At 42.5% G+C, this 24,834-nt stretch overlaps 1 protein-coding gene across 1 annotated transcript; it reads right to left on the minus strand.

Moving 5' to 3' along the window:
• On the minus strand, positions 23,290-24,081 carry LOC109132412 (uncharacterized mitochondrial protein AtMg00810-like). Its single transcript, XM_019244018.1, has one exon. It carries the CDS (start codon positions 24,079-24,081, stop codon positions 23,290-23,292), a length of 792 nt encoding a protein of 263 aa, XP_019099563.1.

The raw sequence follows: 24,834 nt of genomic DNA on the forward strand, positions 1-24,834 counted from the left end.
TAAACTTCTAGCTCTTTCTCTCCTTGTTTTTTTTCTTTCTTTGCTAAACTCCTAATATAAATATATTCTTTTCTGTTCTTTCTAGGAGACTATAGCAAGATCTTTTCTCTCTCTTTTTTTTACTTAGAGATTTAGAGCTAATTGATTCTAACCTTAGGGACTTTTTTTTCTTTTCTTTTTTTTTTTATTCCACAACCCAACCCCCAAATAATCATTCTAACCACCTATCTTTCAAAACTGAATCTATTAGCTAGTTCAAATTCTAACTTAGCTAAATCAAGAGGCAGTTCTTTGTCGTTCTCAATACTCTCAAGGTTTCACAACTTATAGCAGAATGAAAGAGGCCTCACTCAACAATTCACAACAAGGTTTGAAAGAAAGGTTTGGGTTCATGGGTAGGACAAATGAATCGGGTTAAACGAAGAGATTGGTAAAAAGTGGAGTGCTAACCCAAGTTTAGAGTTACCTTGAGCAAGTATTCAAGTTCCATAAGCAAGAGAATTAAAGTTCAAACTAAATCCAATAAATATAGAGATGTTCTAATGTTCAAGCAAGTGGAGGAAGCATTCAAACGACACAAGGGTCTAAGCAAAGATTTTTCATTTTTTTCCAAAGATTGATCTAGCAACAATGAACTGTGACTAAGGGCTATAGCTTCAATCCTAAGGTTTGATATTAAACAAGGTGGTTTTAATCATTGTCCCCTAAGATGCATATGTGACAATCCTATATGAAACAAACCAGACTCAAATGAATGAAACTAGCATGCAAAAATTTGAAATAATAAAAATAAGAAAATAAAACACAATGTTAAATACATTCTAGGACCCTCCCCCAAACTTAAATTACACAGTCCCTGTGTAAATAAAGTTGGAAAAAGAATCCAAGAATCACACAATATGAGTTAAACTAAATGCAACGATATATACAAGTGTGGATGAATTGGTACCTCATGGGTTGGAGAAGAAGGAGGTTGCAGTAGCCTCCATACTCGCCAATGTGTAGCCAGGGTCGTCTCCGGCTTCAGCAGGTGCCGGTGTTTGCTCATCAGATAGCTCAGAAATGCGCACGGACGACTTACTCAGACCAGCATCGGAGGCGTTGATCGAGGGTGGGATCGCATAGCTCATCGGGTAGGGCATCGGGTAATACGTCGGAAATGGCGGAAGAGGTACAGAATGATCACCCGTGTATCCACTAGCAGGGTGCATCGTGTATGGCATCGTGAATGGTATCTGGTAAGGCAGAGGAAATATACCAGCGTACTAGCCCGATTGGGTGCTCGATGGGTGCATCGGATAGTTCATCGTGTATCCCGTCGGGTTGGGTGTCGGGTAAGCGTCAGAATGGCTTCTCCGCGATGCCTTAGGTCGAGTGATGTTCTCCTCAGCTTGGGGCTCGTATGATGATGCTCTGTGAGGTGCTGGAGGTGGCAGTCCTCGAGTTCCTCCTAGTGGTCCGCTTCTCCCCATCCAAGTTGGTGCTTGTGCCGAGGTAGGAGCGGAGGCACAGCTTGCCTTTTCTTGCAGCTCCTTGATCTGACCTCCCATAGTCTTCCCCGAACCAGGCAGGTCCCTTACTTTCTTCGCCAGGAACTTGTTCATCCTTTTCAGCCATCCGATCCTTTTGTGAGCTTCCCTCACCCCAACCGGTTGCTTTTGAGAGCACACATACTCCTCAAAATCGAAATCCTCCAAGCTCTCTCCCTGGCTCTGCCCGGTTTCCTCTCTCTTTTCAGCTTCGGACTCCTCCTCCGGGTTGTACAGCTCTTCCAAAGGTGGAGCGAAGTCAATGTTGTCCCCTAGCCGAACCTTGGTGCATATGACATTAGGCAGGATGATTTGGGCAGCTCCGGCGGTTGGGTGGACGAACTTGAACAACATCATGTCATTAGGCCTCTCATGAGCCAAAAATCTCGCCAGAACAAGGTAGTCTACATCCAGCCATCTCGGGTTGTGAACCACTCCCTTCAAGGGCACATCGCATGCCACTAGGATAGGTGTGACTAGCCCTCCAATGGAGATCTCTCCGCCTCCTTCTCTTCTTTTCACGGCCCACGATTTCAGATAGAGGAATTGATCGAGTAGCACAAACACCATGCTAGTGTCAGCAGCATCTCCTACTAGTGGTGTACCATCTCTAGCATTGTCCAACACTCCACACAAGGCTATGTCTAACAGCTGTAGCTCATGGTCGTTCACATTCCCAGTCTCTTTTCTAGCAAAAAGAGTGCATGCGAGGGACTTGTGAAAATACCTCAAGACAGGGCTCCTTATTTGAGCGGATTTGAAGCTTGTGGATTTGTACGGGAGCTTGTCTCCTATTGTCAGCCATAGGGACCTCATTTCCTCCTTGCTAACCTCCATTCCTTCTCCACTACCAGCTTTGAAGCCATATAGCTTCTCCATCTCATTGAAACTGAGCCGGTACTCCTTGTTCCTCACGGAGAAGGTGATGAACCTGATCCCCCCATCGGGTAGTAGGGTCGGGTGGTCCTCGAAATAATGCAGCTTCAAGGTCGAGAGGAAATGGATTGTCTCCTCCTCATATGCTTCAAGGTGGGATCACATCATCTGGCCCAGGTGGCACATGTCGAACAGAAACTCAACATCCCTAGCAATGCCCAACTGCTTTATAGTCTCACGGTGAGGGTATCAGGTGCCAACAAAGCTCATATTCTAGAAAACTTTGAATAGTCTTGCCGGAGTGTCTACCTCCTTCTGCTTCAGCCTCCGCGAGGCTTGGCGTGTCCTCTCTCTCTGCTCCTCTTATCTCTCTTGGTACTCCTCCTCTGCTTGATGGCCCTCTTCCTCTACTGCTCTCTCAGCGACCCTCTCAGCCTTCTCTGAACCCGGTCTTTACCCTCTTGCAACCGCAGCTCTACTCCTTGATCGAGAGGTTTGGATCGCCCCTTGCTCTTCTCTTCCACCATCAGAATCGACCTCCATGGGGTCGGTAAGGGTTCTTTCAGACGTAGACAGGTCCCTACGTCGAGGAGAATGGCGAACAGCACTCGCCATTGGACTCGGCGAGCGAACTTGGGGGCCTACTCGATCGGTTACTCGAGCATCGATTCGGGTGGTGGATCGGGTAGAGCGTCGGGTTGGGGAGGCAAAACGTCCAGCCAGCGGTTGGGAATGTGGAATGTTTCCTCTTCCTTGAGACTCTCGAGCTTCGACGGCATCAGCTCCGGTTGTAGCAGCGGTGGAGGTTGATCTTCTTCCCTTCCTTTGGTAGGTTTTAGCGGCTGGCTCCATGTTTGAATCCTTGAGAAGATAAAGGCTAGGTCTCGAGGTTAATAGGGTTAGTCCCAAAGAAATCGAATAAATCTTGAGATCGAGAGAGATTAGAAACTTTGGAATGTAAAAACTCTAAGGTTGAGAGATACTTATCGGTGATGCCTGGGGAGAGAATGTTGAAACCCTTAAATAGCCTAGGGTTTGGTTGCTGGGCTTCACCGAGAGTGGGCTTCCTTGTGGAATTCGGACTCCACTTGCCACCCGAGTAAAGACACGATCAGGCGCGTCGAGTACGGTGTCGGGTTGACCCTCGGGTTCCTCAAATTTCCTTTTTTCCATTTTATTTTTTATGAAAATTCAAAAACAGAAAAATATAAAAATAAGGTAAAACAAATAAATCAGAATTTAAACACAACAAAAGATACCTTTGGGACTTCCTCCCAAGTGAGCTTGTTTAAAGTCACTAAGCTTGACTTTTCATGCTCTTTAAGCATGGGATCCAGGTGGAAGAGGTTCTGGAATCCTCTCCACAATATCAGGCTGGGTCAACCGATTTTCCAGGTTCTAAGCCAAATGTGGTGTTGACCTCTTCAAGATGTTGCACCTTCCTCTGTTTGGTCTTAGTAGAAAAGGCTTGACCATAAATGGTTGGCCTCTTAATCCCTTTCTTCACATCAAATTCCATCTTCAAATCCCACCATGCTCTAGTCTGATCTTGCCTTGTTTCACTTCGATCACAGCACCAACTGTTGCCAAGAACGGTCTTCCTAGAATCAGTGGATCATCTGGTTCCTTTTCCATATCAAGGATCATGAAGTCAGTAGGGACTTCCACTCTTCCAATTATGAGAGGCAGATTCTCCAGGATTCCAATCGGATGCCCACTGTCCTATCAGCCATAACCAAATACAAATTGCTTGGTTTAAAATCAGTGAATCCCATCTTGTTGGCAACTGACAGCGGCATAATGCTAACTGAAGCTCCAAGGTCGCACAAACAGTTCTTGAAAATCCGAAGTCCTATCGAACACGGCAGATGAAAGAGCCAAGATCTTCCAGTTTTTCCTCAATCCGCAAATCACGATCCAGGCACACTCCACTCCTTAGAATCTCAAAACCAATCTCCTTGACAGCTTCGTTAACCTCATTTTCCAATCGAGCTGCTTTCTTGGCAGCTTCCTTCTGAAGCTCGTGTGGGTGTAAAAGCTTAGGTGGTGGAGCTTTACACTTAGTTATTCGCTCTGCAATTTCCTCCAGCTGGATGTCAAGTGCAGCATTGAACCTTTCCTCTAACTCCCCTTCCTTTGTTGCAGGTGGTTGAGGCTGATCTCTCTTCTCGACATCTACTCGATGCATCATCCGATCAACATCATCGTCTAGGTCATCGGGTTCCACTTCGGGTTGTTCTTCAGTTTGTGATTCTCGAACCAGTGCTCGATCATCAACTCGATCAGTCTCCTCGGGTGAAGGCTTGGGTTCATACTCGGATATATAGTACTTGGCCTCATTTTTCATTGGGTGTTCCACATCCTCCCCATCTTGATCATTACTGCCCTCAGTGAGGTAATCCTCATAGTTATCATCAAGGAAGATGGCTTGAGCAGTTGCATAATCCTTGGGGTTCTGAACAGCTTTTCCTGGGAGTTGGTTTATCTTTGGGGTTGGGTGGTTGTTGTGGTGGCCTTCCAGGTATCGAACCTTTGGGTTGAAAGATTCATACTTGGCATTGAGATCATTGTATCCTTAGTTGATCTTGTTGCTCATCTCTGCGAACCGTTGTGCGATGTCCATAGATGTTGTAGCCTGATTCTGAATCATTTGCTGAATGAGACTGCATAACTCTGCTTCTTGTGATTGGTTTGGTGGACCTTGTGGTTGTTGGAATCCAGGTGGTTGGTTGTAGGTTCCAGAGCACTGTTGCTTAGGTGCATAGCCTTGGTTGTACTGGACAAAAGGCTTCTGTTGGACCTGGTTCCCTTGAACTGCAAAAGGCTTCGGATTCGGCTTGAAGTTGTTGTACCCTCTGTTGTAACCTCCTTGGTTGTTGATGTAGTTAACATCCTCTAGCTGCATAGTCTCCCCATCTTGTTGTAGAAACTGCTCTTCCTCTGATATAGCATGAACATGCTGCTGCTGGTTGAGGAGCTTATCAAGCTTGTCATTGAGGGCTTTCATGTCCCTCTTGTACTTGGCATCTTCCTCTCCTGTACATCGCACAGAGCGATCATATTCCTCATTTTAGTTTCCATCAGACTGAGCCAAGTTCTCCACTAGGTCCCAACCTTCATCAACATCCTTGTTAAGGAAGTTACCATTACTTGCGGTGTCCAACAACATCCGTATCTTGGGGACCACTCCTCTGTAAAGTGTGCTCAGCAATGAAGCATTACTGAAGCCGTGATGTGGACATCGAGTAGTGTATCCCTTGAAACGTTCTCAAGCTTCACTGAACGTTTCCTTGTTCTTCTGAACAAAGCCGGAAATGTCATTTCTCAGCCTTGCGGTTCTGGAGTTGGAGAAGAATTTGGTCAGGAATGCCTTCTTGCACGCTTCCCAAGTGGTGATGGACTCCTTAGGGAGCGATTTCTCCTAGATGTGTGCTTTGTCTCCCAAAGAGAATGGGAAAAGCCTGAGCTTGAATCCATCTTCACTGACTCCATTGATCTTAGTGAGGCTACAGAGCCTATCAAATTCATCCAGATGATCCAATGGGTCCTGCATTGGCAATCCATGAAACTTATTGCTCTGTATTATTTGGATGAGACTACTCTTGATCTCAAAATTGTTGTTATGCACAACTGGTGGCACAATGCCATTCCTTTGAGTGTGAGTCGATGGAGCATCTCCTGCTCCTATGTTGGTCCTTGGTTGAGGAGCTTATGGACCGTTCAGATTGTTCATTGTCTCCTCAATGATTGCTGGTTCCAGTTGAACTTGTTGTTGTTTGAGTAGCCGAGGTCTGTCGATGTTGTCGATGAAAGGACTCAGGTTCTGGCTACCTCTGGATCGTGTTTGCATGCACAGGTAGGTATCAGAGTATGTACATGAGGATCAACTCGATCCATGTGATCGAGTGATGGGTCAGGTGGGTGCTCGGGTTGTACCTAAGATTCAAAACAAACAAAAGCGAAAGCAAACAAATCAGTTTCCGAACCAAATATAAACAAAAGAACTTGATCTAGCAAGTGCTGAAATCCTAAACGTAGCAAAATGAAATCAACCAAATGGCAACGGCGCCAAATTGATAATCAGGTTTCCCTAGGGTATCAATTCTCTATGCAGTTGTAGTACAAAGGGTTATCAATCTAAATAGTTGTCTATTGCTAGTAGGAAGGATATGATCAGTACAATACAAGTCAAGCCAAGCAGATAGGGTTTTTGTTCTAACAGTCCTAAAATAAATGAAAGAAAAGAATATAAACAAGTAAACCACTCGACCTAAGCACTCGATGAAGGCAATCGAGTACAGGATCGGGTGGGGTGATCGAGTAAGCAAGTTAGATATGAACAGCTCGAGGTATTACTTGATGCAGAATATCGTGTACTTGATCGGGTAAGTGGTCGAGTAAGTAAAGAAAATGTAAACAATTAAAATATGAAAGCTCCTAAGGATGGGGTAATTGAATCCTAAGTATTCTTGACCAGTACAGATGCCTTACATGCCTCAAGCAATTATTTCCTAGACAATGAACCTCTATAAATTTGTCACCATACTCTCGCACTAGCAACAATCAACCTTGATCACATCACCACACTCTCGCACTAGCAATATGACCAAGCAAGCATTAAGATCGATTCATTATTGTCAATAAACTTAAACTCATCTAATTTCTTACTCAGAGTCAAGTAAACCTCTAACATTGGCTAAATCAAGCATTTTAACTACTCCTTTTGGCCTGTAGCATTGGTAAACGCCCTAGATCTAATCTCAACCTCTCGGTCTGTTGACAGCATTAATAACACCAACCTAGAAGGAAATCTATCAAAAATATACAATTAAACTAAGACATCCTAACCAATCAAGAACACAAAATCATCTATCCTATCCCTAGAAACTTTACTACACTACTCGGACATGATAACAAGGAACATAACAACGAAAATGAATGAAAATTGCATTGTATTAAAAGATAAAGATAGAGTAGGAAGAGTACAAGATAGAAATCTAAGAAAACTACAAAAACTATGAAAGAAAATGTAAAAACAAAAAGGAAAATGTTTGAGTCGCTCAGTTCTCTCACAAAAGCTCTCGCTCTCTGGTTTGAGGGTCTGAGGCTTGCTCCTTTGTGAGCTAGGGGGAGAGAGGGTTTATATATGGAAAACCTTTTGACCTAGCTTCCCAGACCTGCCCGATGGTCTACTCAATAGGGTACACGAGGGTGAAGTCGGGTTACTCCTAGGGTGGATCATCGGGTTGTTCTTCATGCTCTTGGATCCCCCTCGATCGTGTTGGGGTTCAGACTTGTTCTTCCAGCTCGATGGCTCCTTCGGGTACATGCTCGAGTTGTCCTTGTTTTCCCCCATTTTTGGCTCTTTAGCACCTGTTTTCATCCAAAATATGCAAATGCAGATATGCAACACCCTAAATGGTCTAAAAGTGAATTCCTACAGTTAATGACCTAAAAATGCTAAGTTAGACGTGTGAACAATGCAAAATATGGACAAAAAACGATGCTAAAAACATATAAATTAGATAGTTATCATGGACTTGTAAGGGAGCTTGTCGCCTATTGTCAGCCATAGGGACTTCATCTCTTCCTTGCTCACCTCCATGCCTTCTCCATTCCCAGCTTTGAAACCATACAGCTTCTCCATCTCCTTGAAAGTAAGCTGGTACTCCTTGTTTCTCACGGAAAAAGTGATGAAACTCGATCCCCCCATCGGGTAGCAGGGTCGAATGGTCCTACAAATAATGCAACTACAGCGTGGAGAGGAAGTGAACCGTCTCCTTCTCATAAGCCTCGAGGTTGGTTCGCATCATCTGGCCTAGGTGGCACATGTCGAACAGGAACTCGACGTCTCTAGCGATGCCCAACTGCTTCATCGTTTCTCGGTGAGGGTAGCGGGTGCCAACAAAGTTCATCTTTCGGAAAACCTTGAAGAGCTTGACCGGAGTCTCCACCTCTTTCTGCTTTAGCCTCGGCGAAGCTTGGCGTGTGCGTTGTCTCTGTTCCTCCTCTCGGTCACGCCCCTCTTCCTCTGTGTTTCGATCCTCTTCCTCAGCTGCTCTCTCAGCTACCTTCTCAGCCTTTTCAGAGGCTGGTCTCTTCCCTCTTGCAACCGCAGCTCGGCTCCTTAGCCGCAACATTTGGATCTCCTCTTGTTCCCCTCCACCGGCATCAGAATCGACCTCCACAGGGTCAATAACAGTTCTCTCGGACGTAGATAGGTCCCTACGTCGAGGAGATCGGCGGATTGCAACTGTAATTGGGTCGGGAGAGAGAACACGAGTATCTACCCGACCAGGTGCTCGAGAGCCTGCTCGTGTGGATGGTCGGGTTGAGCATCGGGCTGGGGATGCGAAACATCCAGCCAACGGTTGGGAATGTGGAACGCATCCTTCTCCTTGGAATTCACGAGGTTTGACTGCATCACCTCCGGTTCTTGCAGCGGCGAAGGTTGATCTTCTTTCCTTCCTTTGGTAGGTGTTCGTCTTTGGTGCCATTATCGAAACCTTGAGAAGAAAGAAAAGCTAAACTTCGAGATTAATAGGGTTAGTTCCCTAAAAATTCAAAGATCACTCGAGTTTGAGAGAGAATAGAAAGTAGGAAAACAAAAAGCTTTTTAGGGTGAGAGACTTATCGGTTTGTGCTGCTGAGGGAGAAGGGTTCGAATCCATTAAATATGCTAGGGTTAGCAGCTTGGGCTTCACCGAGAGTGGGCTTGGCCTTGTGGAATTCGGACTCCACTCGCCACCCAAGCAGAGACACGATCAGGCGCGCCGAGTATTGTGTCGGGTTAAGCCTCGGGTTCCCCAAAATTTCCTTTTTCACCTTTTCTCTCTTTTTTATTTATGTAAATATGCAAAAATAGAAAATAAGACAAATTAAACAAATAAGAATTAAAATAAAACAAAGAATACCTTTCGGACTTCCTCCCAAGTGAGCTTGTTTTAAGTCACTAAGCTTGACTCTTCATGCTCTTTAAGCATGGGTATTAGGAGGGAAAGGTTCTGGAATCCTCTCCACTGTAGCAAGCTGATTCAATGGATTCTCCAAGTCTTGTCCAGGTTCCACAGCGAACGTGGTGTTGACTTCTTCAAGATGTTTGACCTTTCTCTGCTTTTTCTTAGTGGAAAAGGCTTGACCATCAATGGTTGGCCTCTTAATTCCCTTCTTGACATCAAACTCCATGTTGAAGTGCTTCCCATGCTCAATTCTGATCTTGCCTTGCTTCACCTCAATCACTGCACCTATTGTTGCCAAGAACGGTCTCCCGAGGATCAGTGGATCGTATCGTTCCTTCTCCATATCAAGGATCATAAAGTCAGTAGGGACTTCCACCCTTCCAATCCTGAGAGGCAAATTTTATAGGGTCCCAATCGGATGTCTGATCATTCTATCAGCTAGAACCAAATACAGATTACTTGGTTTAAAATTGCTGAAACCCATCTTGTTGGCAACTAACAATGGCATGATGCTGACTGAAGCTCCTAGGTCGCACAAGCAATTCTTGAAAATCTGAAGTCCTATCGAGCATGGCAAAGTGAGAGAGCCAGGATCTTCCAATTTCTCCTCGATTCGCAGCTCAAGATCTAAGCACACTCCAATCCTGAGAATCTCATACCCTATCTCCCTGACAGCTTCCTTAACCACATTCTCCAGCCGAGCTGCCTCCTTGGTGAATTCCTCTTAAAGTTAATGTGGTGGCAAAAGCTTAGGTGGTGGAGCTTTACGCTTGGCCATACGCTCTGCAAGTGCCTCCAGTTGGATGTCAAGAGCAGCATTGAACCTTTCCTCAAGTTCCCCTTCTCCTGCTACAGGCAGTTGAGGTTGATCTCTTATCTCAACATCTACTCGATGTTTCATCTAATCACCATCATCGGGTGAGTCATCAGGTTCTGCCTCGGGTTGTTCTTCGATAAATAATTCTGGAAGCTGGTTGATCTTTGGAGTTTGTTAGTTGTTATGGTGGCCCTCTAGGTACCTCAGCTTAGTGTTGAGGGAATCATACTTGGCAGTCAAGTCATTGTATCCAGAATCGATCTTGTTGCTCATCTCCGCAAACAGTTTTGCGGTGTCCATAGCAGCTGATGCCTGATTTTGAATCATCTGCTGAATTAGGCCTCGTAGATCAGCTTCTTGGGATTGGTTCTGCGGGCCTTGTTGTTGTAGTTGGAATCCAGGTGGTGCAATGGGTTGGTGGTAGTTGCCAGAGTACTGCTGCTTAGGAGCATAGCCTTGATTGTATTGTACAAAAGGCTTTTGCTGGACCTGGTTCCCTTCAAATGTTGATGGGTAGATTTGGTCTTGAGGATTTGCAACATTCGGGTTACGGTAAGACAGATTTGGATTCGGCTTGTAGTTGTTGTACCCTTTGTTATCACCTCCTTGGTTATTGATGTAGTTCACATCCTCTGTCTGTGTATTCTCCCCATCTTGGTGTAAAAACTGCTCTTCCTCTGAGATTGCATGAACACGCTGCTGCTGGCTAAGGAGCTTATCATTCAGGGCTTTCATGTCTCTCTTGTACTTGGTGTCGTCCTCTCCAGTAGATCGCACAGTGCGATCGTATTCTTCATTGTAATGACCATCAGATTGGGCCAACTTCTCCACTAGATCCCAACCTTCATCAACATTCTTGTAGACGAAGTTACCATTGCTTGCGGTGTCCAGCAACATTCATATCTTAGGGACCACGCCTCTGTATAGTGTGCTTAGCAAGGAAGCATCGTTGAATCCATGATGAGGGCATCTGGTCGTGTATCCCTTGAAACGTTCCCAAGCTTCACTGAACGTCTCATTACTTTTCTGAACAAAGCTGGAAATATCATTGCCAGCCTTGCGGTTCTGGAGTTGGAGAAGAATTTGGCTAAAAACACCTTCTTACATGCTTCCCAAGTAGTGACGGAATCCTTGGGGAGTGATTTCTCCCATATGTGTGCTTTGTCCCCCAAAGAGACTACTCTTTATCTCAAAGTTGTTGTTCTGAACAGCAGGTGGAACAATTCCATCTGGATGAGACTACTCTTTATCTCAAAGTTGTTGTTCTGAACAGCAGGTGGAACAATTCCATGTCTTTGCATCCCCTGCTCCTATGTTGGTCCCTGTTTGAGGAGCTGGTGGACCATTCTGATTATTCATTGTCTCCTCAATTATTGCTGGTTGTTGTGGCTGAACTTGTTGTTGTCGTAGTAACTGTGGTATGTCGATGTTGTCGATGAAAGGACTCAAGTGTTGGTAACCTTTGGATCGTGTTTGCTTGCACAAGCAGGTGACCGAGTGGTTACACGAAGGTCAACCCAATCCAGGTGATCGAGTGACGGGTCGGGTGGGTGCTCGGGTTGTACCTGAATTCCAAAACAAACAAACACGAAAGTAAACAAGTCAGTACTAAACCAAAGTAAATAATAGAACTTGATCTAGCAAGTGCTGAAATCCTAAATGTAGCAAATTTAATTCAACCAAATGGCAACGATGCCAAACTGATAACAGGATTTTCACCTAGGGTATCAATTCCCTATGCAGTTGTAGTACAAAGGGTTATCAATCCAAATGGTTGTTTATGCTAGCAGGAAGGATGCAATCAGAACAATGCAAGTCAAGCCAAGCAATAAATGGTTTTGTCTAACAATCCTACAATAAGGAAAGAAAAGAAGTAACCATACGACCTAAGCACTCGATGCAAGCAATAAATGGTTTTGTCTAACAATCCTACAACAAGTAACCATACGACCTAAGCACTCGAGTGCAGGATCGGGTGGGGTGACCGAGTTAAAAAATGAAGTATGAACAACTCGTGGGGTTACTCGAAGCAGGTGATCGTACCTATTCGGGTAAGAGATCGAGTGATGAATGAAAATGCAAGCAATTAAAATACGAAAGCTTCTAAGGATGGGGTAATCGACTCCTAAGTGTTCCTGACCAATACAAATGTCTTACATGCCTCAAGCAAATATTCCCTAGACAATGAATCTCTAGAATCTTGTTAAAACACTTTCTTGATAGAAACAATCAACCTTGATCACTCCCCTACCCAACTCTCGTTGGAGAAACATGACCAAGCAGGCAATAAGAACCAATTCATTATTGTCAATAACTTACTCATCTAATCTCTTAGGCTAAGTGAGTAGATCTCTAGCATTGGTTGATTCAAGCATTTCATCTACACCTCTCGATGGTAAAACACCCTAGATCTAATCTCACCCTCTCGGTTTGTTGACAGCATTAAGAACACCAATCTAGAAGGGAATTTATAAAATATAAACAATCAAACTAATACATCCTAACCGATCAAGAACACAAAATTATCTATCCCATTCCTAGAAACTTTACTCCACTACTCGGAAATCATTGCAAGAAACATAAAAGCACATATGAACTAAAATTGCATTGTATTAAAAGATAGAGTAGAGAGTAAAAAGTACAAAGTAGAAATCTAAAGAAATGATAAAAAGATATGGAATAAAATCTAACAAAAAGTAAAAAGTGTTTTGAGTCGCTCAGTTCTCTCTCAGAAGCTCTCGCTCTCTGGTTTAGGGTCGGCGGCGTGCTCTCTCGCGAGGAAGAAGAGGAGGGGTTTATATATGGAAACCCCTTTGACCTAGCTTCCCAGTCCTGCCCGAGGGTCTACTCGATGGGGGACACGAGGATAAGGTCAGGTTACTCCTCGGGTAGATCTTCGGGTTGTTCTTCCTGCTCTTGGATCCTCCTCGATCGTGTTGGGGTTCGGACTGTTCTTCCGGCTTGATGGCTCCTTCGGGTACATGCTCGAATTTGTCCTTTTTTCTCCCCATTTTAGGCTCTTAAGCACCTGTTTTCATCCAAAGTATGCAAATGCATGAATGCAACGCCCTAAATGGCCTAAAAGTGAAATCCTACAGTTAATGACCAAAAAATGCTAAGGTAAGGGTATAAACAATGCAAAATATGAACAAAAAGGGATGCTAAAAACATGTAAATTAGAGAGTTATCAGATTTCTCCCAAAGTTTTGCCTTATCACCCAAAGAAAATGGGAAAAGCCGGAGCTTGAATCCATCTTCGCTAACTCCATTAATTTTTGTGAGGCTACAGAGCCTATCAAACTCATCCAAATGATCTAATGGTTCTCCATTGGCAGTCCATGAAACTTGTTGCTCTGAATCATCTGTATGAGACTACTCTTGATCTCAAAATTGTTGTTTTGAACAACAAGAGGCACAATACAATGCCTTTGAGTATGAGTAGATGGAGAATCTCCAGCTCCAATGTTGGTCCTCTCTTGAGGGATAGGTGGACCATTCTGATTATTCATTTCCGCCACAAGTGGGGTCTGTTGTGGTTGCTGAACTTGCTGCGGACGGAGTAACCTTGGTATGTCGATGTTGTCGATGAAAGGGCTCAGGTGTTGGCTACCCTTGGATCGTGTTTGCATGCACAATCAGTTATTCGAGTGAGTACATGAAGATCTACCCGATCCAGGTGATCGAGTGACGGGTAGGGTGGGGTCTCAGGTTGTACCTGAAATGCAAAACAGCCAAACACAAAAGTAAACCAGTCAGTACTGAATCGAACGATATAAAAAGTACTTGATCTAGCAAGTGCTGAAATCGTAAATGTAACAAACAATGTCAACCAAATGGCAACGACAACAAATTGATAATATGATTTTCACCTAGGGTATTAATTCCCTATGCAGTTGTAGCACAAAGGGTTATCAATCGAAATGGTTGTGATGTTAGCATATAAGATATGATCAGAACAATGCAACGCAAGCCAAGCAATAGTGTGGGTTTTTGACTATCAACCTAAGTTGAACAAAAAGAAAGGGAAATAAATAAGAACCACAAGACCTAAGCACACGATGCAAGCATTCAAGCATTCAAGTAGTGGATCGAGTGGGTAGTCGGATAACAGAAAAATCAAGAACACAAAGATGAACAACTCGAGGGTGTACACGAGGCTGGTGATTGATGTGCATACATTTTACCCTATTTTAAGCCTTATTTAGTTCATGTTTTGCATCATATAAAAGTAATTCCTTAGTTTCTACAGTCATTTATGTCCAATATTGCACTTAGGTTGTTTTAGAGCATAAATTGCATACATTTGTGCATTTTGAGCATTATCAGGTGATTTGGAGCTCTTAAGGACTGAGGAGGGACTTGTAGTTACTTCTGGAGCTGAGCAAGAGGACTGGAAGCATCAGGAGAGTCAGAGGAAGCACTCGACCACCTGCTCGAGCAAGCACACGACCAAGCACTCGATTGAGCATGATCGAGCACACGAGCAAGCACTCGACCACCTACTCGAGCAAGCACTCGACCACCTAATCGAGCTAGCACTCAACCGAGCATGGTCGAGCACTTCCAGCCGACTTTGTATTTTGTCCTCTAGCCAAAGTAGGGATACCCCTTCCCCCTATATAAAGCCTTGTACCATATAGCCGCCCAAGACACCTCATAACCTATTTTTCACTATTTTTAGCTTTCTTTTAGATTATTTGCATCACTCTACTTTTATTTCTTGCTTTTATCTTGTTTATTTCCCATATTTTCAGAGATTTGCAAGCTTTATAACTTTTGATCTATTGAGAATCTAAGTTTGTTTCTTTATACAAAGTTGTAGATCTCTCTTTTATCTTTCTAATCATGTTAGTTTTATCATTTTTTGGGTTTGTGTTCTTAATCATGATTTGTAGATCTGAATAGGAACTAGATCCTTGGAGATGGGTTAGGTTGGTTAAGAGCTTGGTTTGTTTAGATTGTTTAAGCCTTGATTGTTTATAGATCCCTTCTTGATTAGGTGTTCTCTATGCTATCTTTGTTCTGAGAAGTTAAGGATAGATCTTAAGCTTCTTTGCATCATACCAATGTTTAGGTTGGTAGATAATACTAATACTCGAGATTACTGTGCCTAGCCTAAGAGATTAGTTGTCTAAGGTGGTTTCTGACAAATAATAAATATAGATCTTAATGTCTGTTTATCCATGTCTTAGCTAGTGAGAACTAGGTCTAAGAGTGTTTAAACCTGATTGCTATTGTCATGAGAGTGGATTAGCAAGTTTATGAGATCATTGTCTAGGGATAGCTTTTGTGAAGTTTGCTAAACAATCTAGATAGGCTAAGCATGATATCAACCCATTATTCCCATCTCTAGGACCTATTTGCTCATTCTTTGTTACTGCATTCATAATTAATCGTTTGTCATCGTTTATTTTGCATCTATGTTCTTTGTTTTGCTTTTCTTATTTTGTTATGCATCACTCGACTAAGTGCTCGACCATCTGCTCGACCATGCACTCGACCGAGCACTTACTCGAGCACCAATTTACTTCCTTTTTATGTTCTATTTCATTTCAGTTTGCTCTTAATTATATTTGTTACTAGTTTGCTCTTGCTTTGCTTAGTTTATTGCACTTGTTCTATAGTTTAATTATGCATTAGTACTGTTTAAGTTGTTAGTTTATTGCATTTATCATTTTGCCATTAGGTTGTTAGAAATAAATCAACTTGATATTTGGCTTAACTTGACTGCATTGATAATGTTTTTACTGCTTACATATCACACTCTTTATGGATTAGCATCTCTTATGCTACAATTACATAAGGGTATTGAAACACCTTGCATCCAATTCTGATCATCAATGCTTATGTCTCTGTTTGCATGTCATCATACATTCATTGCATAAGTAAATCCATAGAAAAACCCTTGTTTCAATTGGCGTCGTTGTCGTTAGGGTGTTTATATGTTCTAGTCGAGATTTCAATGTTTCAAGATTAAACTATGTTACATTTTATTATATTACTCACCTCTTTGTTTTTCTGGTGTTCTGTTTTGATTCTCAGGTACCAATTTACTAGTCACTCTACCGAGCACTAGAAGTCAAACGGTCGAGTGCGTGTTCGAGCACCTGATCGAGCACCTGTTCAGAGTCTCAAAATCACAGAAGAAAAGGTGGAAATGTAACTCCCACAGGATCAAAATGAACCTCAAAGGAGAAGGAAGATCGGTAATAGTGATGCTCCCACTACTCATACTCAGAGATATGGGATAGTGCCTCCTCCTGTCCACAACACAACCTTCACAATCAAGAGTAGTCTGATCTCAATGGTTCAGAGCAACAGATTTAATGGACTGCCTACTGGAGAACCCCTTGCACATCTTGATGAGTTTGTGATACTAAGATTTTTGTATGTCCTAGCAGGTCTCAATTAACCTTATGCAGTTGTAATACTTAAGGTGTTAATCCAGTTGGGAATCTTTACTATCACTCAAGATGCAATCAATAAGTCACAAGTTAAGCCAATTCAAAAGAGTGTTTTTCTAACAATCCTAGAATGGTCAAAATACCAAACCGAAATGAGTCACAGAACTAGAAACGAAACTGTATGACAAGAAGCAAACAAGAATAAGTGAAACCGAAAATGATTCTAAGCATGAACAAACGAAACAATCTCAGGAATGTAATATCAATCAAAAAGATAAAAATCCTAAGGATGGGAGTAATTGATGTCGGTGGTGTATCCTAGTCTACAGAGTGTTTAACATACCACAAGCGAACTATCCCTAAACAATGAACATCAGAACTTAGCTAATCCAATCTCATGGCAAAAGCTACTCAGACTCAACCACTTCCATACCTAGCTCTCGCTAGAGAAACATGGTCGAGCAGGCATGACAAACAAGTTCATTCACGTCTACAAACATCCTAGACAACTAATCTCTTAGGCTAGGAATGTAATTCTCTGGCACTAGTTGGTCAGACATTTCATCAAACACCTTTTGGGTGTGGAAATGTCTCGAACCTAGTCCCAATTGATCAGGAAGAAACTAGTAATTCTAACACTAGTCCAGAAGGGAATCATACAGATCAAAGCTTAAACACCCTATATCCTAAGATCCTCCACCTAGTCTATCCCATCCCCAAGAACTTTAGCACTACTCAGATTCGGAAATCATCACCAAAGATACAAATCCAGAAATCATTGAACAAAGCATAATAAATAGATAGAAATGAGAAGAACAACTTTGTAGAAGAAATCTCATGCAAAAACTCAATGAAATCAAAGCTATCTGGATTACAAGATCGGAGTACGTTTTTGGTGGCTAAGTAAACCTTACAAAAGAAAAACGAGATAAAAGCTAAGATGTCCGAGTGAAAACTTAACAAAACGTATTTATAGTAAAACATGGAAATATCTAAAACATAAAACAACAATATAGAACATCGGTTCGGGAATCCTTCTCGGACGTGTCTTCAGGACAAAACCAGGATGTCGGTTTAAGAGCATCAATCGAGTCGCATCATGAGAGTGTCGATCGAGTCGCGGCTTGAGAACGTTGATCGAGTGAAACAAGTTTATTTTTTGGTGTGAATGATGTATGCAATGGTGAGATATGAATGGAATGATGGATGGGTGTTTCAATTCCCCTTATGCTATTGCAGTACAAGAGGTATCAATCCTAAATGAGTGTTTGTGAACAATTAAGATATGCATATGAATCTAAGTTAAGACAAATGTAAAGATTGTTTGTCACTAACAATCCTAGGAAGAAAATGTAAAATGCAGAAAATAAACTACAAGAACTAACAACTAGATGCAAATGAAACTGAATGATTGAAACAGTGATAAAGCAAGAACAGAAACAGAGACTACTACTAATGAACTAATGCAAGATAATTAATGAACTGAAAACTAAATGTATGCAACTGGAATGAAACAGGAATGAAACAAGACAAACACAAATCATAGACACAGAGTTCTGGGGATGAACTCGAGCAGCACTCGACCGAGTGTAGGTCGAGTGGGTGGTCGAGCTAGACTAGACGCAGAAACAGAGCAATGCAATAAAAACAGAGTAATGCTAAATCCAATCAAACAACAAGCAAGCAACAGGATTAAGACTAAGATTTCAATAAACAAAGAAGGTCCTGAGGATGGATTCATGGGATGGACTAATCATTGTGGTTATCTAACTTGGTCAACAAATCTCAAGCAAACTTTGAGCTAACCTCTAGACATATTAATCTAAGACAAGTTTCTCCCACTCTCATGGTCAAGAAACAATCAAACCTATGCAATTCTAGACTTGTTCTCACACAGTAAAGAATCTACACAAGCAGGCATTAAGCAATACATCTCAAACCAAACAAGACCTCTAATCTCTTAGCAAGCCTAATGGTAAGCTCTAGATCTAGCCTTATCTATGCTTCCTAAACATTGGTGTGATGCTAAGAAGCTTGAAATCAGACTCTACCCTCTCAGATATAGAATCAGCATTAAGATCATCTACCCTAGAAGAGATCTACAACAATCAAGCTTGACCAAGTCACACAAACCACAAGATCAATCCATCCTAACCCATCCTCAAGATCCTAAGGAAACTACTCACAACAATACATGGTGATCAAAGTCAAAAACCCAGAAAATATTGAAACTTGCATTATTAGAAAGATTAAACAAAGATCTTCAATATTGATGAAAGGATGAAACTCAAATTCTCAATATCTTGAAAGTTATAGAACCAACAAAATATAAGAATCTAGTCTTCTTTTTTAAGGAAGTACAAGATCTTAAAAATAAAAATGCAAAAGGAATAAAACTAAAAAAGGTAAAAACTAGGTTTAGGGAATATCTAAAAAGTTGCACACTTTGGTGGCTGCAGGTACAAGGCCTTATATAGGTGAGGAGGTGGAAGCCCTAAAAATAGAAAAAGTCAAAGTAGTCAACGGCTCGGTCAACTCGACCAGTGCTCGGTCGAGTCCATGGTCGAGCTGGCTTCTCTCGTGCACACTCCACTCGGTCGAGTCCATCTACCCACTCGGTCGAGTGCTTGGTCGAGTTGGACTCTGGACCTTGGTTCTTCAGCCTTAACTCTCTTGCTTTCCCTTCAAGATTGCTTCACTTCTCCTCAGGATTGTTTCCATGCTCCTTAAGCTCCAAAATCACCTGTTTATGCATGAAAAGATGCAAATGCAATGCAACTAAACTCTAATGCATGATTAGTCCTAAAGCTACACAATAATGATGAAAATGGCTAGCAAAAGATGCAAAAGATGTGAATAAACTAAGGGAAAACATGGTAAAATATATGAACATCATCGAGCGACAGCTTGAGAACGTCGATCGAGTGGCAGCTTGAAAGGTGTCGTCTAAGAGCTGCTGATCGAGTCGCGTCTTGAGGGTATCGTCTAAGAGCTGCTGATCGAGTCGCGTCTTGAGGGTATCGTCTGAGAGTTGCTGATCGAGTCGCATCTTGAGGGTGTCGTCTGAGAGCTGCTGATCGAGTCGCGTCTTGAGGGTGCTCAGGAGCCCTCCTGGGACGTCTTGGTCGAGTCGCTGCTAACATCCGATCGAGTGGGAGCTCTCCTTTGCGTGCAGGTCGTCTCGGAATTCAGAACGTACATGCATCCACTAAAACGGCAATCACCCATGAACCACAACTCCGATTGGCTTGAAATAAACGACATTGGAAAGATGACCAAATTCCCTACAACTTTTATGAAGACTTCGAAAGCTGAATCCCAAAGTAATATCTTCACTCGACTCGATCAAAGACGTGGAAGGTTGGGTCGCTGGGTAGTGTTGGTCGAGTCGCTGGACTGCTTCCCTTCTCCCTGTTTGCTTTTGATGGTTTGGACATCCCCTAAAACACCTGAAACAACTCCAATATGCAAGATGCATGCAAGACCAATGCAAAGACTACCTAGATATGCATGTTATGCAAAAGAGACCTAAAACAATGCAAAAAAATGAATTAAGAGAACAAAATGAATGACAAATGCACTATGAAAGAGTGTAAAATATATACATATCAGTTTGATAGGCTCTGTAGCCTCACCAATATAAATGGAGTTAGTGAGGATGCCTTGAAGCTGAGATTGTTTCCTTTCTCTCTAGGAGATAAAGCCTACCAATGGGAGAAAACTCTACCTCCTGGAAGAATCACCTCTTGGGTTGATTGTAAGAACGTCTTCCTTGCAAAGTTCTTCTCAAGTTCAAGGACTGCACATTTGAGGAATTATATTTTAGGATTTCTCCAACAGAATGGTGAATCTTTCAGTGAAGCATGGGAGCGCTTCATAGGCTACCAGAGACAATGCCCACATCATGGATTCAACAATGAATATTTGTTGTGTACTTTGTATAGAGGTGTTCTTCCCAAGATCAGGATGCTCCTAGACACAACCTCAAATGGAAGCTTCATGAATAGAGATGTAGATGAAAGTTGGGACTTAGTAGAGAACCTTGCTTAGTCCAATGGAAATTATAGTGAGGAATATGATAGAAGCTTAAGGAGAGGTATTGAATCTGAGGAAGGGCATAGAAAGGAATTACAAGCCTTAAATGAGAAGCTTCAGAAGCTAGATAAGCTCCTTCTAACCCAACAAAAGCAAGCATATGTTGTTTGTGAAGATGAGCAGTTTATGGTCCTAGTCTACCACCACAACAACCCTAACAAGCTCCTGCTCTAGAGCAAGAGATGAAGAGTATGCTTCAGCAACCTCTACAAGGCCAAGCTAATGGAGATATGAAAACAAGTAAGAAGCTCACAGAGATGAAAAACAAGATGGTGATTTCTTTAACATTCTGATCTATATTTTAAAGTCAAGTCTCATTGGTGATTTCTTTAAAAGAGTACTTTATGAATATGCTTGATTTTCAAGTTCTCCTTTCTATGTAGTTGACCTTCATCTTCCACACATCTTCACTCACTACAAAAAAAAAATATATGATGTGAGAGATATTATAGAGCAATTACTACAAAAATCAAATCAAGGGAAGACGAAACGGGTTTAAGTAGCAATTACTACAAAAATCAAGAAAAGGAAGATAAAAAGATTAGTCAAACAACATAAAGAATTCAAGATGATTGGATGATTTTAGTCATGGACATGTGGCACTCTCTCCATTGCTGATGTGGCAGAAGGATGGAGAGAGTTGGCCAACTTTAATAATATAGATTTATGTCCAATATTGCACTTAGGTTGTTTTAGAGCATGCATTGCATACATTTGTGCATTTTGAGAATTATCAGGTGATTTGGAGCTCTTAAGGACTGAGGAGGGACTTGGAGTTACTTCTGGAGCTGAGCAAGAGGACTGGAAGCATCAGGAGCGTCAGAGGAAGCAGTCGACCACCTGCTCGATCAAGCACACGAACAAGCACTTGACCGAGTATGATCGAGCACACAAGCAAGCACTCAACCACCTACTCGAGCCAGCACTCGACCAAGCACTCGACTGACCATGGTCGAGTACTTCCAGCTGACTTTGTCTTTTGTCCTCTAGCCAAAGTAGGGCTACCCCTTCTCCCTATATAAAGCCTTGTACCCTACAGCTGCCCAAGACACCTCATAACCTAGGTTTTACTATTATTAGCTTTCTTTTAGATTATTTGCATCACTCTACTTTTATTTCTTGCTTTTATCTTGTTTATTTCCCATATTTTCAGAGATTTGCAAGCTTGTTTCTTTTGATCTATTGAGAATCTGAGTTTGTTTCTTTCTAAAAGGTTGTAGATCTCTCTTTTATATTTCTAATCATGTTAGTTTTATCATTTTCTGGGTTTGTGTTCTTCATCATGATTTGTAGATCTGAATAGTAACTAGTTCCTTGGAGATGGGTTAGGTATGTTAAGAGCTTGGTTTGTTTATATTGTTTAAGCCTTGATTGTTTATAGATCCCTTATGGATTAGGTGTTCTCTATGCTATCTTTGTTCTGAGAAGTTAAGGATAGATCTTAAGCTTCCTTGCATCATACCAATTTGTAGGTTGCTAGATAATACTAATACTGGAGATTACTGTGCCTAGCTTAAGAGATTAGTTGTCTAGGGTGGTTTTTGACAAATAGTGAATCTGGATCTTAATGCCTGTTTATCCATGTCTTCGCTAGTGAGAACTAGGTCTAAGTGTGTTTAAACCTGATTGCTATTCTCATGAGAGTGAATTAGCAAGTTTATGAGATCATTGTCAAGGGGTAGCTTTTGTGAAGTCTGTTAAACAATCTAGATAGGCTAAGCATAATACCAACCCATTATTCCCATCTCTAGGACCTATTTGCTCATTGTTTTATACTGCATTCATAATTAATCGTTTGTCATCGTTTATTTTGCATCTCTGTTCTTTGTTTTGCTTTTTTCTTCTGTTATGCATCACTCGACAAAGTGCTCGACCATGCACTCGACCGAGCACTTACTCGAGCACCAATTTACTTCCTTTTGATGTTCTGTTTCATTTCAGTTTGCTCTTAATTACATTTGTTACTAGTTTGCTCTTGCTTAGCATAGTTAATGCACTTGTTAGTTTAAGCAGAACAAGAGTGGAGAATGAGTTTGGTATGGAAAGAGTGGATCGTTGAGTAGGTAGAGAAGAGAAGAGATAAGGTTGAACAAAGAGAATAATGGAGAAAAGAGATTCTATTAGAATAGTTGTATTACAATGTCGGCTAGAAGCCGTAAATAGAAAATAATACTAGGGCTACACCCTTTACAAGCTTGATAACGACACAAAGAGAGAGAGAGAGGACGATTCCCTATGGTGATAGTGACATCTCGAGGTTTCCCTTAAGGAAACATGTGACTCCAACGGCTACAAAATGTCTTCTCGATCCTTCTCTTCTCATGGGCCTTTGTAGAGGAGACACTCGGCCTCTTATTCAAGTCTTGGTGATCGGGCTCATGGACTTGTACGGATGGTCCAACTCATAACCGTACTGACGGTTGTACGGACAAGACCGATCACACTCGACATTCTCTTGCTCAATACTCCCCCTCAAGCTTAGCCAAGTGAAACGGCTAAGCTTGGAACCCGTAAAGGATCACCTCATTAAAAACCTAAACATAGAAAACCACATGGGATAAAACCATGTTAAGGAAAAGAGTATGATCCCTACGGATTAGAGGAGTTTCTCATGGGTGTGTAGGATCTACTAGTCCAAGCTTGCTGGAGATGTATTCACAAATTTGAGGACTAGTGGCCTTTGTGAAGATGTCCGCCAATTGGTATTTGCTGGGCGTGTAACAAGGTAAGACTACACCTTCCTCGATCTTTTCTCGCACCTTATGACAATCTACCTCGATATGTTTAGTTCTTTCATGGAAGACCGAGTTGGTTGCTATGTGTATCCCCGCCTTATTGTCACAATGCATAGTGATTGGTTGATCCGACTCCACTCCAAGATCCTTGAGGAGGCCTTTGAGCCATGTGAGCTCGTTGGTTAGCTTCTTCATAGCCCTATATTCCGACTCGGCACTTGATTGCAATATAACTTTCTGTTTCTTCGACTTCCAGGTTACTATGTTCCCTCCAACGAACGTACAATATCCTTTTGTGGACCTCCTATCGATTGTATCACCAGCATAGTCCGCGTCACAGTAGCCGACAAGTTCCATGTTGTTGTTGTTTCCCATCCAAATGCCTCGCCCTGGACTACCCTTGAGATAACATAGGATACGCTCGAGTGTTTGCCAGTCAAAGTTCGTTGGAGCCTTCATGTGTTGAATAACTTGGTTCACCGCATATCTTATGTCCGGCCTCGTGATCGTGAGATAGATAAGCTTGCCCACCAGCCTCCGATAGCGTCCCACATCTTCATATGGTTCGTGCGACTTGTTAACTGGAGCACCGGGTGTTGGCTTCTCCCCCTTTCGCTTGACCTGGTAACCTTCCTCAAGTGGCGTCGACACCGGTTTGGCTCCCATCTTACCTGTCTCATGTATACTTCCTTTGAGAAAGAAACAATCCCTCCGGAGAGCGAGAGATTTCTATCCCATGGAAGTATTTGAGTTCACCCAAATCTTTAATATCAAAGGTAGAGTTAAGAAGAGTCTTAGTGGCACAAATACCCTCCTTATCATCACCGGTGATAATAACAACATAGACGAGAACGACGACTCGGCCACCATTGGTGCAGAGAGTGAACAGCGTATGATCAGCCTCAGAGAGCTTGAAATCATTTTTGTGTAGGGTAGAGCTGAGCTTTTGGTACCACGCCCTCTGAGATTGTTTGAGACCGTAGATCGCCTTGTGAAGCCGGAGAACTTTACCCGGAGCAACAATGTGCTCTAAACCCGGTGGAGGATGCATGTAGACTTCCTTGGTCAGCTCCCCCTGAAGAAAGGCGTTCTTGACGTCCATTTGACAGAGCTCCCAAGAGAGGTTAGTGGCCAAGGACAAGACGACCCGGACGGTGTGGAGTTTGGCCACCGGAGCAAAGGTGTCCGTATAGTCAAGCCCATAGGTTTGAGTGAAGCCGCGTGTGACCAAGCGGGCTTTGTAGCGCTCGATCTCTCCAGTGCTAAGATATTTAATAGTGAACACCCACTTGGAGCTGACAGCCTTTTTACCTTTAAGGAGATCAGCCTCGTCCCAAGTTCGATTCCGGATCATAGCTGCCGTTTCATCGTCCACCGCATCAAGCCACTCCTTATATTGCTTAGCTTCCTCGTAGGTTT

The sequence above is a fragment of the Camelina sativa genome, chromosome 4 (genome assembly GCF_000633955.1).
Source record: "Camelina sativa cultivar DH55 chromosome 4, Cs, whole genome shotgun sequence".
Lineage (NCBI taxonomy): Eukaryota > Viridiplantae > Streptophyta > Magnoliopsida > Brassicales > Brassicaceae > Camelina > Camelina sativa.

Bases quoted from the DNA above. Each gene is read 5' to 3' on its own strand.
- LOC109132412 (XM_019244018.1), bottom strand. From the start codon at position 24,081: ATGGGAGCCAAACCGGTGTCGACGCCACTTGAGGAAGGTTACCAGGTC.